Below are 13452 nucleotides of genomic sequence, written 5' to 3'. Positions count from 1 at the left end.
ATTCCCACACAGCTTAACTCCATGTCCCGGTGACCTCAACGACATTCACACCCACACCACATCCACACACTCACAATGGAAGACCTAAACTTCCCCCTCCCACTCGCAAACAACAACCTCCTCCCCTCCCCGCAAATAAACACAACCCTCCAAAAACGCACAACCTTCATCTCCAGCGACCTCACATCCCGCTACACAACCGTCTCAATACCGGCCTCATACGGCGGCCTCACAACCGGCCCACCACCAGGCACGGTAGCAGGAATCGTCCTCGGCAGCGTCGGCGGCGTAATAATAGTCCTCTACCTAACCTTCCTCGCCCTGAATCCCGGCGGTATAGCGCGAGGCGGGGGCGGAGGCTCATCATCCATCGACGAAGAAGTCGTCGTTCGCAGTCGTCGCGGTGGCTCGTCGCGGCGTAGTGATGTGATCGAGGTTGTTGAGGATCGTGGTGGTCGACCGAGGAGTTATCGACGACCGCCGTCGCATGATCAGGTTATTGTTGAGGAGTCGGTTACGGGGACGACGACCTCGGATGGGAGGGATTTCGTTGAGGTTCTTGAGGAGGAGTCTTCGGGGGTTTCTTCTGCTGAGCCGTCTAGGAGGGGTGGGCGGGGGTATCGGTCTGTTGATCCGCTTGCTTATGGGGGTGGTAGTTCGCAGGGGAGTCGGTATCGATGAATGGGTTGGTAGAAATGGGTTGGTTGGGTTTATGGGTTGAATGTCTTTATGATGTTTTTTTTTTTTTTTCTCTTTCTTGCTTTTCAAGTTTTGCATTGCGATACCCTTTCTATACTATTGTGGGCGCGAGTTATGCTGCTTAATTCCGCCATGTGTGATGTTTATTAATGAGCCAGATGCTGTATATCACAAACTATTTTCAGCCACATATAATTTCCCTTTCAGCTTCGCAGTAATTGATGTTCTTACAATATCATGGTAGATGTGGTAGAGAGAGTGAGTGAATTGAGGATTATACAGAAGGAAGTGTGAGCGCATAACCAAAGGCCAACGCCGCATCCTGTTCTTGCGCCGGATGATAGAAGATAGAAAGCAGGGAATAGTATGTACGAGCGCGGAAAGAAAAAGAAAGACAACAAAAGAGAGCAGAACCCCACCACGCCCATCTCAAAAACACCAAAAAAAGCCCCCAAGCCGAGCTTTCGGAAACGCCAATTGAGAAAAATGAAAGTCGTATAGGACGCGTTCTACCCGTCAACCCCATCATCCCTTCATTTCTCGATCGTTGGATCTGAGAGGAGGGGATTTTTCATATTCCCCGGGAAGAGAAAAGGTACGTGCCAATCGCATAACTTGCGTATCGGAAGGGTCGATCGGATCAAGACAGCAGTAAGGTGCACTCCAGTCAAGCCCTCTAGAACAAAATGTCCAAGCAACAACAGCATGCCATTGCAGCCATGATACCAGCACAAATGCCACCAGCGCCAGATCCACCCCCGCTGTGACGGCCGCGATCGTCTTGGTACTGCTGAGTTGGGTATCCTTGTTGAGGATATTGTTGTTGCGGGTATTGCATCGGGCTCTGACCGCCGTAATAACCACCCGGTTGTTGCTGAGGATAACCACCGCCGTAGCCTTGCTGCGGATACCCTTGTTGCTGCGGGTAGTATCCGACCTGTTGCTGCTGACCGCCGTAATAATCGCCTGCGGCGCCAGGTCCGGGACTGGGGCTCGGCGCGTTCTGGTGGAAGTTGCCGGAGTAAGCCGGGGCTTGGTAGGAAGGGGGCGGACTGGCCTGTGAGTGATGTTAGAAGGATGCTTAAGGTCGTGGATACAGTTTGGTCCGTGAATAGGGTCGGGAGGGGGCTAGCGTGGGTGGACGAACCGGCTTGTTGTAGGACATGTTAGAGGCTTGTGGAAGTGGATCCGGGGGTAACAGATCTGGGGATTGTGGATGTGGATGCGTTGATATAGTTGTGACGTGTGTATTGATGGGGGTGTATAAGAGGAAGGGTAAAAGGTAGAGTGAGTAAGGAGAGAGAGAGGTCTTGTCAAGGAGGGATGTTGGGGGAAAGCCAAGGGCCAAGAAGGTTGAGCCGTAAAAAGTTGACTACGTTTCTGTAGAACGCGCGGTTCGGGAATCGTTGTGGCGCAGCACCGTGGCGGGGTGGGGTTCCGAGGTATACCCTGCCTTGCATGAGTTAGGCTGTCATATTCATGATTCATGAAGAAATTGAACCTTGGAAAACTTGAAATTATTAATCTAAAGGAAATATTCAAGATCAATAGCCGAAGACCTAGGGAAGAACTTGAAGTTTCAATATAAGTGACATACAAGTTGAATTGCTCGTAGAAAGATCGCCGGATTTCGAGTGTCACGTGCTCTCCAGGGCTTCTACTACGAGTCTTTCTGCATTGTCTAACTAGCAATAATCAATTATATCTTCAGTCGTATCAACAAAAGAACAGCAAAAGTGCTTCTCGTCTTGAATGTAGAAGCATGTGGCTTTTGAATCACATCGGAGGGGAAAATGGCCAATTTTCGAAAATAACAAACAAGCAATACTCAAAGTCCTCGATTGTCTATAGTCAATTTCAAGAAGTGAGTCAAAATTCATCGAAAACCCCCCGTCCTCGCGTGGCCATCGAGTATTTAGAGTGGTAGACGTTTATAGGCTCTTCAGAAAAGACTCTTGCATCGGTCGATTCCAAGAGATTCGACCAGGAAGTTGTTGACAATTTGACAGGCTGGGTCCATCTTTTCTTGGATATCGAGCCAGGAGTTGATCTTAGGGTAAATGGTTGAAGCATAAGTCTCATTGTTGAATATCATCTTGTTCCAGTGAGGCCGGACGTTGTGCTTCTCGCCAAAGGTTGGAATGAACTGCTTGACAACGTCTTGGTAGAACCACTGAAGAGTATAGTTCTTGTAGCTTGGAATCCAAGAATACTCCAGAGTGGCAAAAATCCCGCTGGAATTAGCAGGCAAGTTCTGCTTGTTGACAGGGGATAGCCAGTTGTCGTCTCCCTTCACGAAGCGTGTGATAACGGTCACATCGTCACTTAGATATCCCTTCATGTCATCGTTTACAGGATCCACAGTATGGTAAGGCTTCATACGATCAGCTTGGGACTGAGCATAGTTGAAATAGTCTTTGCCAGCCTCAGCCAGGTTCTCCATCGGGAAGAAACGCTCGAATTGGCCCATAAATGCGCGATAACAGATTCCAGACGGAGGGGTAGCAATGGCATAGTTCTTGTGGTCATAGTATAAAATCACGATCACAGCGACCACAATCTTTGGTACAGAAGTCCACTGAGCAGTTTGTTGCTCCTTTGTAGTCGGTTTCCTCCCAGTAAACCAATGGCAGTTGAGTTTGAGGATCAAGCTGCTGGGTGGTGTAGTTCCATTTGAGATTCGGGCCAATTATATTGATCTGCTCATATTTTTGGCCAATTCTTGCAATCTCTTCATACATCACAGTTGAATCATCGGGTACTTCCACGACCTTAGTAGTACGCTTCAGAAAGGTCAAAGGCTCAGCCTGCAGAGTCACCTCGACTACGATCCCCCAAACACCAAGTCCGATTCGGAAGGCCATGAGCAGTTTGGGTGTGGTTTCTTCGGTAAGTACGGAGGAACTGCCATCGCTTCCAGTGGTAATATCTACTATAGTGATGGTGACCGGCAAGAAATCCGCAACGGAAGATTTTTGTGGATCGATGCCATGTGGCTTGATCATCAGCAACGCCGATGGATGTGCGCATCTCAGCTAAATCATGGCGATCGTTTTGTCCAGCCGGGAAACAAGAGCTTTACCATTCATAAGCCTATGTATGTCTACACTATTGAGGTTGGTGAGAGACCGCCCGCTTTGGACCATGCTTAAATGGTCGAAGACCTTTTACGAAGCCTACCAAGTACTGGTATCACTTGAAGCTTTTGTGTCCCAGAGAAGGAATTGATTGAGTCCGTGATATTTCAGTCAGAATAGTTCATATTACATATGCAATTAGATGATAATTGGAAAAAAAAAAAATGATTCTGCGCAGAGATACTTCTTCTTCCTTCACCAAATGATTTATGTTTACGTTGTTTACATTATTGACGTGTGGGTGGGACCAGCCAAGTGTGATATGATACATACCCCGGGTTACCCCAGCCTAGGGTATAGTATAAAGCAAAATATTAGTATAGTAAACAAGCGCACTAAACTAGGTAGTAGTACTAGTAAAAGGATACCTTGAAATAGCTCCAGAAACTTGGTTTTTTATACCCGAGAGATGTGTATTCTGACTGGATATAGCTAATAGCAGTAATACGATCTCCAAGTCTATATCATATGCCGAATTATGACGCCTTGTGTTCAAGGTATGATGTCACAGGTTAAAGTATCACAGCGAGAATGAATAATGAATCCCCAGCTAACTATACTAGGTCTTGCAGAAAGTGGAACCGAATGGAGAAATGGAGGGTACCTAGTACATTCCAACTTGAAGGTGAATACCGCCAGAAGATGGCATTGGGTAAGCTACAGGAAGGCTCCTGGCAGGGGGTGGAGGTGATTGACTTTAATCAAGTTAAGATTATCTTTACAAGCACCGGAATATACAAAGATCTCACCAGTAAGGAGGTATCGATTCGGACTTTTGATAACACTGTCCATATATAAACGCATATTATAATGCACACGAGCCAAGATAAAAATCAAACCAATAAGAATGCTAGACAAATGCTAGACTGCTCAGATGTACGTAGGAAAATGCAAGAGAAATGCACATTTCACTCAACTTCACTCAACTTCACTCATCGACACTTTGAAACACTTTGGAAAACCAAAAATTAAAAGAAAAGAAATACTTATTCCTTGTCCTCCAGCGAAGCCTTCTTCAGCTCATCAGCCGCATCAGCAGCACCATCCTGTTCCTGGGCCAGCTCGGCATCGGCCGTGGGGGCAACGTTGGCCTGCGCCGGCTTCTTCGCGGCGTCGGTGGCACGGCCATTGGCCTCGATCTTGGCCTCCTCCTCCTCCAGGCGGGCAATCTCCTCCTTGGCCTTCTTGATGTTCTGTGTGGGTTGTTAGTAAATATCCCAAACATAGGACGACGGAGACGCTTGGGCGCGACATGTTACTCACCTCCTCAGTCTTGCTGGCCTGGTTCTTCTTCCACTCAGTAATCTTGGCAGCCAGCTGCTCAACGGAAGCAGGGACAGCGGCCTGGTTCATGGGAGGGTCGATCTTGACCTTGGCGAAGTCCTCGATGACACCAACGTTCATGTTGAACTTGCCAGCAGCCTCGGCACCACCAGCGGCAGCACCACCCTTCTTGCCTTTCTTGCTCTTCTTGCCACCGGAACCAGCGAAGTAGTCCTCCTGCTCGTCCTTGCGGACGACCTTCATGCCCTTCAGGGCAGAGTCATCAACGGTACGGCCAACACCGGCACGGAAGTTGCTTCCCTCAACCTTCTTGTCATCAAGACCCAGAGAAGCAAAGTCATAGGCAGGGTCGAAGTGACGGATCAGACCCTGAGCAGTCAGGATCTCATCAGCGTAGGCAAGAGCAGAAGCCTCCTCGAGCTTCTTATCAGCGACCTTCTTGCGTTTTTCACGCTCGAAAGCGTCGCGCTCGACCTTCTGGCGCTCACGGCGCTGGCGCCAAGCCTCATCCTCATACTCCTTGTAGGCACGGCGGGCCTTGTAGTAGGCGTCCTTGATCTCCTTGATGGCGACGTACTTGGCCTGTTGGTCGTTGCGGAGCTTGGTGCGCTCGTCACGGAGCGAGTTGAGGTTCTTGTAGACGCCGTCCTGCTCGGCCTTGATGGTGTCGAGCTCCTTTTGAATCTCGGAGTACTTGTCGCTGAGAGCCTTGGCCTCGGGGTTGTCGAGGGTCTTGCGCAGGGCAGAGATTTGAGCCTTCAGGTCATCGATGCCCTTCTGGGCGTCTTCCAGACCGGCGAAGCCCTTGCGCTGCTTGCGCATGTTGGAGATATCGCCCAGAGCCTTGCGCTCGTCGACCAGACGGAGGGTACCAGAGTCGACCTGCTTCTCGAGCTTGGCGATCTCACGGTCAATCTCATCGACGTTCTTGAAGGCCATCTTGCCGCGGGAGTTGTTCTGCTCCGCAATGCGGGCCTTGAGGGTGGATTCGATAGCATTGATCTTCTCCTGGGTGCTGGAGCGGGAAGACTTGAAGCCGGACTGCTTTTGGCGGATGGAGGACAGGTCGGCGCGGAGTTCCTGCTGCTTCTTGACAGTTGGTGAGTCTTGGTTGTTGGGCTTGGCGATGTCCAACTTGGACTTGATTTGGTTCTATTTGCGCACGTGGTTAGTTATGGACACAAGAAAAAGCAGTGGAGTCGCAGCAGCGATCGCCTCGGGAGGAACAGATTGGCGGGACGCAATGCAATGCGATGTTTCCCCGAATCAAGAAAAGGAAAGGAAACATTGGATCATACCAGCTTCTCCTGAGCAGCAGTGTGCTCCTTCTCGGCCTGAGCGAGGCTAATCTTGTAGGCCTCCTCATCGGGCTTGGTGGGCTTAACCGCCACAGGGGCAGGGGAAGCCATTGCGAACAGAGAACAAGGAACAATTCAAAAAAAGAGAAAGTGGGGGATAGAGACAGAGAGAAAAGAATCAAGAGAACTGAAGAAACCCACGAGGGGGAAAAAGAAAAGGAAGTCGGAGCCGTCTTGACAAGTTGAGCGTCCAGTGGAAATCCAACGGTTCCGTTGGTTTCTCCGCTTTCCCGGCAGAAAGTTCCCGCCGATTTTTCGATTCGACCTCACTTCACCTTCACTTTTACATTGACACTTGCACTGCTCGCAAGCACCTCGTTTCTTTCTTTCCTCTTGAGCAGCTGCACTTCGCAATCATGGACGGAGATGTGTCTTCACACAGCCAGGAGGCTGAGAAGGAAACCACTCGGCTTTGGCGCACCTTCCGGACTGTCTATGAGATGCTCGCAGACCGAGTGAGTTTTGCAATCGCACCTGGGCAATGCCTTTATTGCTTTCGCATAAATGAGAAAGCACCCGAATGGTAAACTAACACATTGTCTCCGTTGCAACAGGGCTACGAAGTCTCCGACGACGAGCTGGCGATCTCACTAGACGAATTCCGCCAGAAATACTCAGACCCCATGGGATACCCCGAGTACGCACTTCCCACGTCCTAGATATACACTTGTTTTGGCTGGAATTGCTGTGAGATGCGGACTAGGAGCTTTCTAGCTCTCCAATCACGATTTCGCAGCAGTACCAAGGCCTTCGAAAACTTGATCAAAACAGAAATGAAAAGAACCTCCAAAACTAACACCACCGCAGCCGCAACAAGATGAAAATCCAAGCCCGCCCCACCAAAATCATGGAAATGAAATACACCCTCAAAACCAAGTCGAACCCAAACCCCACACCCGACTGCGGTACAGTCTACGTCGACTTCTGCCCGGACGCCTCGGGCGTCGGAACCAAGCAAGTGCGCGCCTTCAACCACATCGTCGGCGAAAGCAACTATCACACTGGAATCTTCGTCACGCAAACCCCGATCTCGCCCTCTGCCGTCCGTCTGCTCTCCAGTCTCCCCAACCACATCTGTGAGCACTTCCAGGAGCAGGATCTGCTGGTCAACATTACGCGCCACGAGCTGGTCCCCAAGCACGTCCTCCTCAGTCCCGAGGAGAAGGCGCGTCTGCTGGAGCGCTATCGTCTGAAGGAGTCTCAGCTTCCGCGTATGCAGGTCTCCGATCCTGTTTCTAGGTATCTTGGTCTGCGACGTGGACAGGTTGTGAAGATTATTCGCAAGTCTGAAACTGCTGGTCGGTATGCCAGTTACCGATGGGTTATCTAAGGGAGGGAACGCGATTGATAAAGACCGATTTCTCGGGGCCGGGAGATGTGAAGCTTTTCTTTATCTCCAAGGCATTGGTCCGTCTGTCTATTCCCTTTTTTTTTTCTCTGTCCTCCGTTTATCCTCTCCTCCAGTCCCATGATGGACCTCAATAGAGGCGGGCGGTGGAGTCCATACCATACCATACCCATCTGCGCATCAAGTCCTTTCCAAGACGGTCCTTCCCTCGCTCGCCAAGCTCAACTCAACTCAGCCCAACGAACGACCGCAAGCACAAACACAAACACAACAAAGCACCTCCGTGACGGGAAAGGGCCGCAGGATTGGACACGGAGTTCTTTTTCTGCTCATCAAACATGCAAAACAAAAAAAGTTGGTTCCCCTTTGTTGTATTATGGGCAGCACGGCGTACAGGCGAAGTTTCTCCAACATCCACGCGGGGGTGAGGCGGCGGGGGAACTGGTTGTTCAGATCTGATTATGTGAACTGTTCTTTTTTTCTTTTCCTCACATAGTAATCTCTATCCCCGTGTTTTGCTAATTCAGCTAGATGAAATACATTGAATGTCGATATTTCAAATTCAGTTCTTATTGTTATGCATTTGGTCTCGTGACTTCGTTGTAGTAGATAAATAAGGGTTGATGTACAAATTCAATCGATCGATCAGGAGATCAAAGCGTTCCGCTCCGCCTTCGCGCTTGAATAGATAGATAAACGGATATGGGCAGATTGATAGTATGAACACCTCCGACGCCAACGCTAAACAAATTATGGGGGATATACAGGACAAAAATAGACAGAAACACCAACGCAAATAGGGTATGAGGGTATGTGGAAATAAAAATCCAACAGGCAATCCAAGATAAAACCAAGAATCAAAACGCAATCAATCAGAAATAGGGCGTGCGTAGTGAGCCAACTGATGTAGTTCATCGATCGTGTGTGGGAATATGCAAATATACGTCATGAAAGGGGCGCCCTATTCCTGGATAAGAGGCCCCCGACATCTTGAAGTTCGACATCGACATCAAGCGAGACGACGGGAGAAGCTCGGTAAGGTGGAAGACTGTGGGATAAAGTATCCAATGAAGCTGGCGATGTATATGCTCTCTGTGTAGTGGATAGAGTTGGACGAGGTAGAACACCGAGATCTTCGAGGAAAGCTCGACTCCCGCGTCGATTCCTTCGTGGTTCCAGATTGTTTTGGGAGGGATGAGATGGAATGAGAGTGAAGGAACGATGGATAGGCTGAACTTGAGGCTCATCTTGGTTCAGGAGACCGCCGACATCGAAGAAAGAGACACGAGGGGATGAGAGGTTTGAAGAAGCGGTAGCTGCCCTTTCTCGTGGTGATTGGTTGGTTTGTATATACTCGCGTGGACTAACCTTGATGTCAAGGCTATCTGGACTCGAGGCCTGGTCGTCCGATGAGCGGCCTTGGTCGAAGGACCAGGCTGGGTCTATGGAGCCGGTGCGGGCGACCAGAAGTGGCACGGGAGGAGCAGAGACTGGTACATTGCCTGCGGGTGTGGAGGAGTACAGTTTGGGGTCAAGTTTGATTCCCATGCCGGTGGCGAGATCGGAGTCACTTCCCCAATGAGACTGCATGACAGTATTGCGCCGAACGGTGCTGTTGTCCATGCTTTCGCTGACGGATGCAGAGCCTTGGTCGCGTTTGTACTTAAGTTTCTTGACACCGCTATCTCGAACGAAGGAACCGATAACAACCATGTTCGAGACAGCTGTGGCGGCAAGGATTTCGAATGATGCAATCAGGGAGCGGTATTGCTGTGAGCCAGAGTGTTCAATAACCGACGGAACCCGATAACAGGTGATGGCGACTAGGATCAGAGAGAGACAGAACAGGATGGTGAGGGCAAGTTTGCGTTTGAGTGGGATTTGGGCCATGAGGATGATCGGGACAGGGAAGGCGACCAAAAGTAGATCAGTGATGACATCGCATGTGCCCATCGTGATGAGGTTGGCATATCCACTCCGACAACTAGGTCCCGGGTCTGGGATGACCTGCCAGTAATGTTCGAAGGGCTGGCATTCGGCTAGCGTCGCAACAATAACGGCGACCAGGGTTGATATAAGGAAGAGTTGGATGAAGCGTAGGAATATGGAGAAGGGAACGGCGCGTGACGATTCCCGTGACGCGTTTGAGGAATTCACAGACCGTAAGTTTGGCCGTCCAGATACTATCGATGTGGTCAGTAAAGTTATACCAACGAGCCATTGCTCCATTGAGAAGAGTTATCTCACAATATAGCATAGAAGATCCGAGCCGCCAGAACCAATTTGCTTCCCATTTCCTTCCTTGATATTTCATCCGTCGTCACCTGTCCGAGCTGGGTGTTGTTGGTGCCCCAGATAAGGACGAAATGGATAAGGACCATGCGAATGGTTAATGGGATCACGCTAATCATCATGACCTTGTCTTCAGGGAAGAATCTCTCAATGCGGATATACCGACCACAGAGGCGGACGATAATTATGGCTAGTGAGAAAGCCGTGGCCCACCAACTCATCATCAAGGTAGGGTTTATTTGGTCGCGCGTCTCATACTGTGGTGGGATCTGGGGGGTGAAGGCCTTGCGAGGCCGCTATATTTGTTGCCATGGGCCCGGAGAGGGCCTTCTCCAAAGAGGAGGGTAAAACCGTCGAAATATATCCAAATCCTCAGGAGGCTGGCGATGCTGGAGCGCGCGATTTACATGTCGCACGTGAGACAAGCCGTGTGGGGGAGGGTCGAAAAGAGGGTCCTCGGGGCGATCGGAGGGGAGGGTCGCCGCTAGCGATCGTCGTAGGATGCACAATCACAGTAAGATGAAGCCGTATCCCTCAAGATAGAGAGTTGAATGGTGGTTGAGGGAGCTTGTATAGTGTTCAAAATATCACGAAAGGGAAACCCGGAGAGGGGGGATGAAGGGGAATCCTTGGTAAAAGCAAATTCAAGCCATCGGTCGGTCTCGGAGGCCACATAAGAGCCACACCGTGGTTGAACAAGGATCCGAAAGTCAGAAAAGCTCAGTGATAACGGCGGGCCCCAACTTTGGAGCAGGGCCAGTGATAATCCACGGGTTTATCGACGGGGCGTGCATCTTCCCAAGGGTTGGACCCGCTGGCGTCAGCAATCACCATTGCCATCTGGCAGGTGCCAGGAGCTCAACATTACACCAATGCTGACGCTTCGGTTGAAAAGGCGATAGACCGTATCGATGTATCGCGCACATCATTCGAGCAGCGGTGACTGGGGCGGGCCACCGGAGTCCGGGAGCTTTGGCCCTCGCTTGCGGGGGATTTAAAGGTGTCATCGAATCAGAGCCGCCGAGCAATCAGGGGCCACAGTGCTGGCCAGTGATGGCTGGACGTTGAGATGAACTCGTGATTAAGGGCGAACTCTTAGGAGGAGGAGGAGTGGTCGTCGATATTAAGTGGAGTGGAGGTTGGATTGGAGTTCGGATGGAGGGATGATGGCTTCTTGCAGGGGAGGTCTCGCAGTTCTCGCACGTGGGTGGTTTCCTTCCTGGGTACTACTGGTACTACTGTACGGAGTATACTAGGAGCAGTTACCAATCATTATTTACAATACAGTATCTATCTCTTGTAATACTGGGCTAGTCTATTATAATACTAGTAGTAGGCTATTTCTTAGCATTTCATACCATTCCAGGTACATGAGATGGGGGCGATGGCATCAATGGCCCTGTTCTATTCCAATATCTATCTTTTATCTCCAATGAAGTGACCCTGCCAAAAGTGCCTTAAACCATGATCAAGTGATCTCCTATTTCCAATTCGATAAACATCCATGTCCCTATGCGACTACCGCAGCCGCCGCGTCTTCCCGCTTCTCCTCGTCACGAAGCGACTGAACGCCAGTCCCGGCACGAACCCCGGTCAAAACCAATCGCAGCTCCTGCAGGAACTTAGTGACCTCGGCTTCCGTACCAACGGTGATACGCAGACAACCCTCACACCCATACTCCTTACCACGGAACCGCACCACCACCCCACGCTTCTCCGCCATCGCCTCATACGCCGCCAGCGCAGCAACATTACTCGGACGCCCCTCAGCATCCAAAATCTCCACCAGTAGGAAGTTCGCATCGTAGCCACCGAGGAATCGGCCTACGCCGGGGATCTGCGGTAGCTCGCTGATCAGCCGGTTGCGCTGAGCGACGATCTGCTCGCGGAAACGGCGCATCACGGCCATATTGGGAGCTGTCAGGGCGGCGGAGGCGAGAGCACTAGTGGGGCTGGAAATATTGTAAGGCGCTTTGAGGCTGTTCAACAATTGCGTAATCTCGGGACTGCTATAAGCAACTCCGAGTCGGATACCCGCCAGACCAAAGGCCTTGCTGAGTGTTTGCATCACGACTAGGTTCGGCCACTCGGTCACCCACTCGGCCAAGCTGGATCCTTCTTCGGCAAAGTCGATGTATGCTTCGTCGACTACCACGACACCGTTCCATGTTGGGTGTTCTAGCACCTTGCGGATATCTTCTTTGCGGATGAGGTTTGCGGTTGGGTTACCCGGTGAGCAGATGTAGGCTAATTTGATGGAGGCATCGGCTGCGAGCGCCTCGTTGACCTTCTCGGGCTGGAGGTGGAAGCCGTTTGTGGAGTCCAGAGGCACCTTGACGATCTCGACGTCATTGACCTGTGCGCTCACGCTGTACATTCCGTATGTTGGTGGGCAGGTGAGGATCTTGTCCTTTCCGGGGACACAGAAGCATCGGAGGAGCGCGTCGATCGCCTCGTCTGATCCGACGCCGACGAAGAGGTTCTCAGGCTTGAGGGTCTTGGGTGTGTGGTGGTGAGTATTACGGAGGTTGCAGAAAAGCTGCTTCAGTTCAATCTGGTGACTGCATGGACCGGCATTGCGTTAGAATAGCCTGTCACGCAAGTCTCTGTGTAGAAGAGGGATGTTCACTCACGGATCGGGGTATCGGTTCAAGCCCAGGAAGTCGATTTCGGGCTTGGAGGCGCCTGTCGCATTGCCAGTCTCGGACGCCTGCAAAGCACCTTCGCTGTTCAAGGCCAGTCCAGGACCGTAGGCATTCTCATTCGCGTCGAGGAGGACATTCGTCCCATCGTCTTTGTAGTCACTGACTCATTAGCGGGGATGCGGCGTCTTGCGGTGGGGTGGGTGACATACTCTCTGGCGCATCGATAGGGTTGCAATTGCAAAATATTGGGCCTTGCGCATTTCGACAGGTCGAATGGTGATGTTCGTGAAGCCATTGTTGTGGTGTGCTGGAGTGGAAGACTGAGAGTCGAGAAGCAAAAGTTGGTGGGGGGGTCGGGGGAATCGGAGTGAAAGCGGAAGCTCGTACTACAACCTTGGAATGCAGTGAGTCACTGTCAATTGGGTGGATAAGAATGGGTAGTAGATATTTTAAAATAGTAGAATGAAGAAAAAATCTTGCAGAACCACTTCTCTCTTTATATACCACAAGAATTAGCAATAAGACCGTGACCAAGGCTATAGTAGTAGGAATGAGTCAGTCAATAGAAGGGCCGATATATCGGAGCTGCTTTGACGGGATGCTTATTGTTAGTACCCACAGCACTAGTAGTATACTAGCAGATCGCAATTCGTTCAAACCTTGGAATTTCGTTGAGAAAAGAGAAAACA

The 13452-nt window shown here is 50.6% G+C and overlaps 7 protein-coding genes across 7 annotated transcripts; 2 read left to right on the top strand and 5 right to left on the bottom strand.

Moving 5' to 3' along the window:
- Positions 1 to 75: 75 nt before the first annotated feature.
- On the top strand, positions 76 to 681 carry N7481_009175 (uncharacterized protein; the record flags this gene model as incomplete). Its single annotated transcript, XM_057268394.1, has 1 exon — positions 76 to 681. The coding sequence occupies one exon, from the start codon at positions 76 to 78 to the stop codon at positions 679 to 681; it is 606 nt and encodes a 201-aa protein (XP_057119071.1).
- Positions 682 to 1375: 694 nt separating this feature from the next.
- Positions 1376 to 1864, bottom strand: N7481_009174 (uncharacterized protein; the record flags this gene model as incomplete). The annotated part of the gene is made up of 2 exons (XM_057268393.1): positions 1376 to 1756; positions 1847 to 1864. 2 exons carry the CDS (start codon positions 1862 to 1864, stop codon positions 1376 to 1378), a joined length of 399 nt encoding a protein of 132 aa, XP_057119070.1.
- A 777-nt stretch (positions 1865 to 2641) lies between these two features.
- Positions 2642 to 3704, bottom strand: N7481_009173 (FAD/FMN-containing dehydrogenase; the record flags this gene model as incomplete). The annotated part of the gene is made up of 2 exons (XM_057268392.1): positions 2642 to 3350; positions 3439 to 3704. 2 exons carry the CDS (start codon positions 3702 to 3704, stop codon positions 2642 to 2644), a joined length of 975 nt encoding a protein of 324 aa, XP_057119069.1.
- Positions 3705 to 4822: 1118 nt separating this feature from the next.
- Positions 4823 to 6529, bottom strand: bfr1 (putative nuclear segregation protein (Bfr1); the record flags this gene model as incomplete). The annotated part of the gene is made up of 3 exons (XM_057268391.1): positions 4823 to 5029; positions 5100 to 6272; positions 6419 to 6529. 3 exons carry the CDS (start codon positions 6527 to 6529, stop codon positions 4823 to 4825), a joined length of 1491 nt encoding a protein of 496 aa, XP_057119068.1.
- Positions 6530 to 6834: 305 nt separating this feature from the next.
- N7481_009171 (DNA-directed RNA polymerase core subunit RPB5) lies at positions 6835 to 7808 on the top strand (the record flags this gene model as incomplete). The annotated part of the gene is made up of 3 exons (XM_057268390.1): positions 6835 to 6933; positions 7033 to 7115; positions 7286 to 7808. The coding sequence occupies 3 exons, from the start codon at positions 6835 to 6837 to the stop codon at positions 7806 to 7808; spliced, it is 705 nt and encodes a 234-aa protein (XP_057119067.1).
- A 963-nt stretch (positions 7809 to 8771) lies between these two features.
- N7481_009170 (putative integral membrane protein Pth11-like) lies at positions 8772 to 10339 on the bottom strand (the record flags this gene model as incomplete). Its single annotated transcript, XM_057268389.1, has 3 exons — positions 8772 to 9823; positions 9879 to 10009; positions 10074 to 10339. The coding sequence occupies 3 exons, from the start codon at positions 10337 to 10339 to the stop codon at positions 8772 to 8774; spliced, it is 1449 nt and encodes a 482-aa protein (XP_057119066.1).
- A 1289-nt stretch (positions 10340 to 11628) lies between these two features.
- On the bottom strand, positions 11629 to 13058 carry N7481_009169 (histidinol-phosphate transaminase; the record flags this gene model as incomplete). Its single annotated transcript, XM_057268388.1, has 3 exons — positions 11629 to 12679; positions 12752 to 12922; positions 12973 to 13058. 3 exons carry the CDS (start codon positions 13056 to 13058, stop codon positions 11629 to 11631), a joined length of 1308 nt encoding a protein of 435 aa, XP_057119065.1.
- Between the last annotated feature and the right edge of the window lie 394 nt (positions 13059 to 13452).

Source organism: Penicillium waksmanii, assembly GCF_028829765.1.
Source record: "Penicillium waksmanii strain IBT 27052 chromosome Unknown utg000008l:1.0-5622682.0:1.0-5626561.0, whole genome shotgun sequence".
NCBI classification, from domain to species: domain Eukaryota; kingdom Fungi; phylum Ascomycota; class Eurotiomycetes; order Eurotiales; family Aspergillaceae; genus Penicillium; species Penicillium waksmanii.
This window is presented reverse-complemented; position numbering and strand designations above follow the sequence as displayed.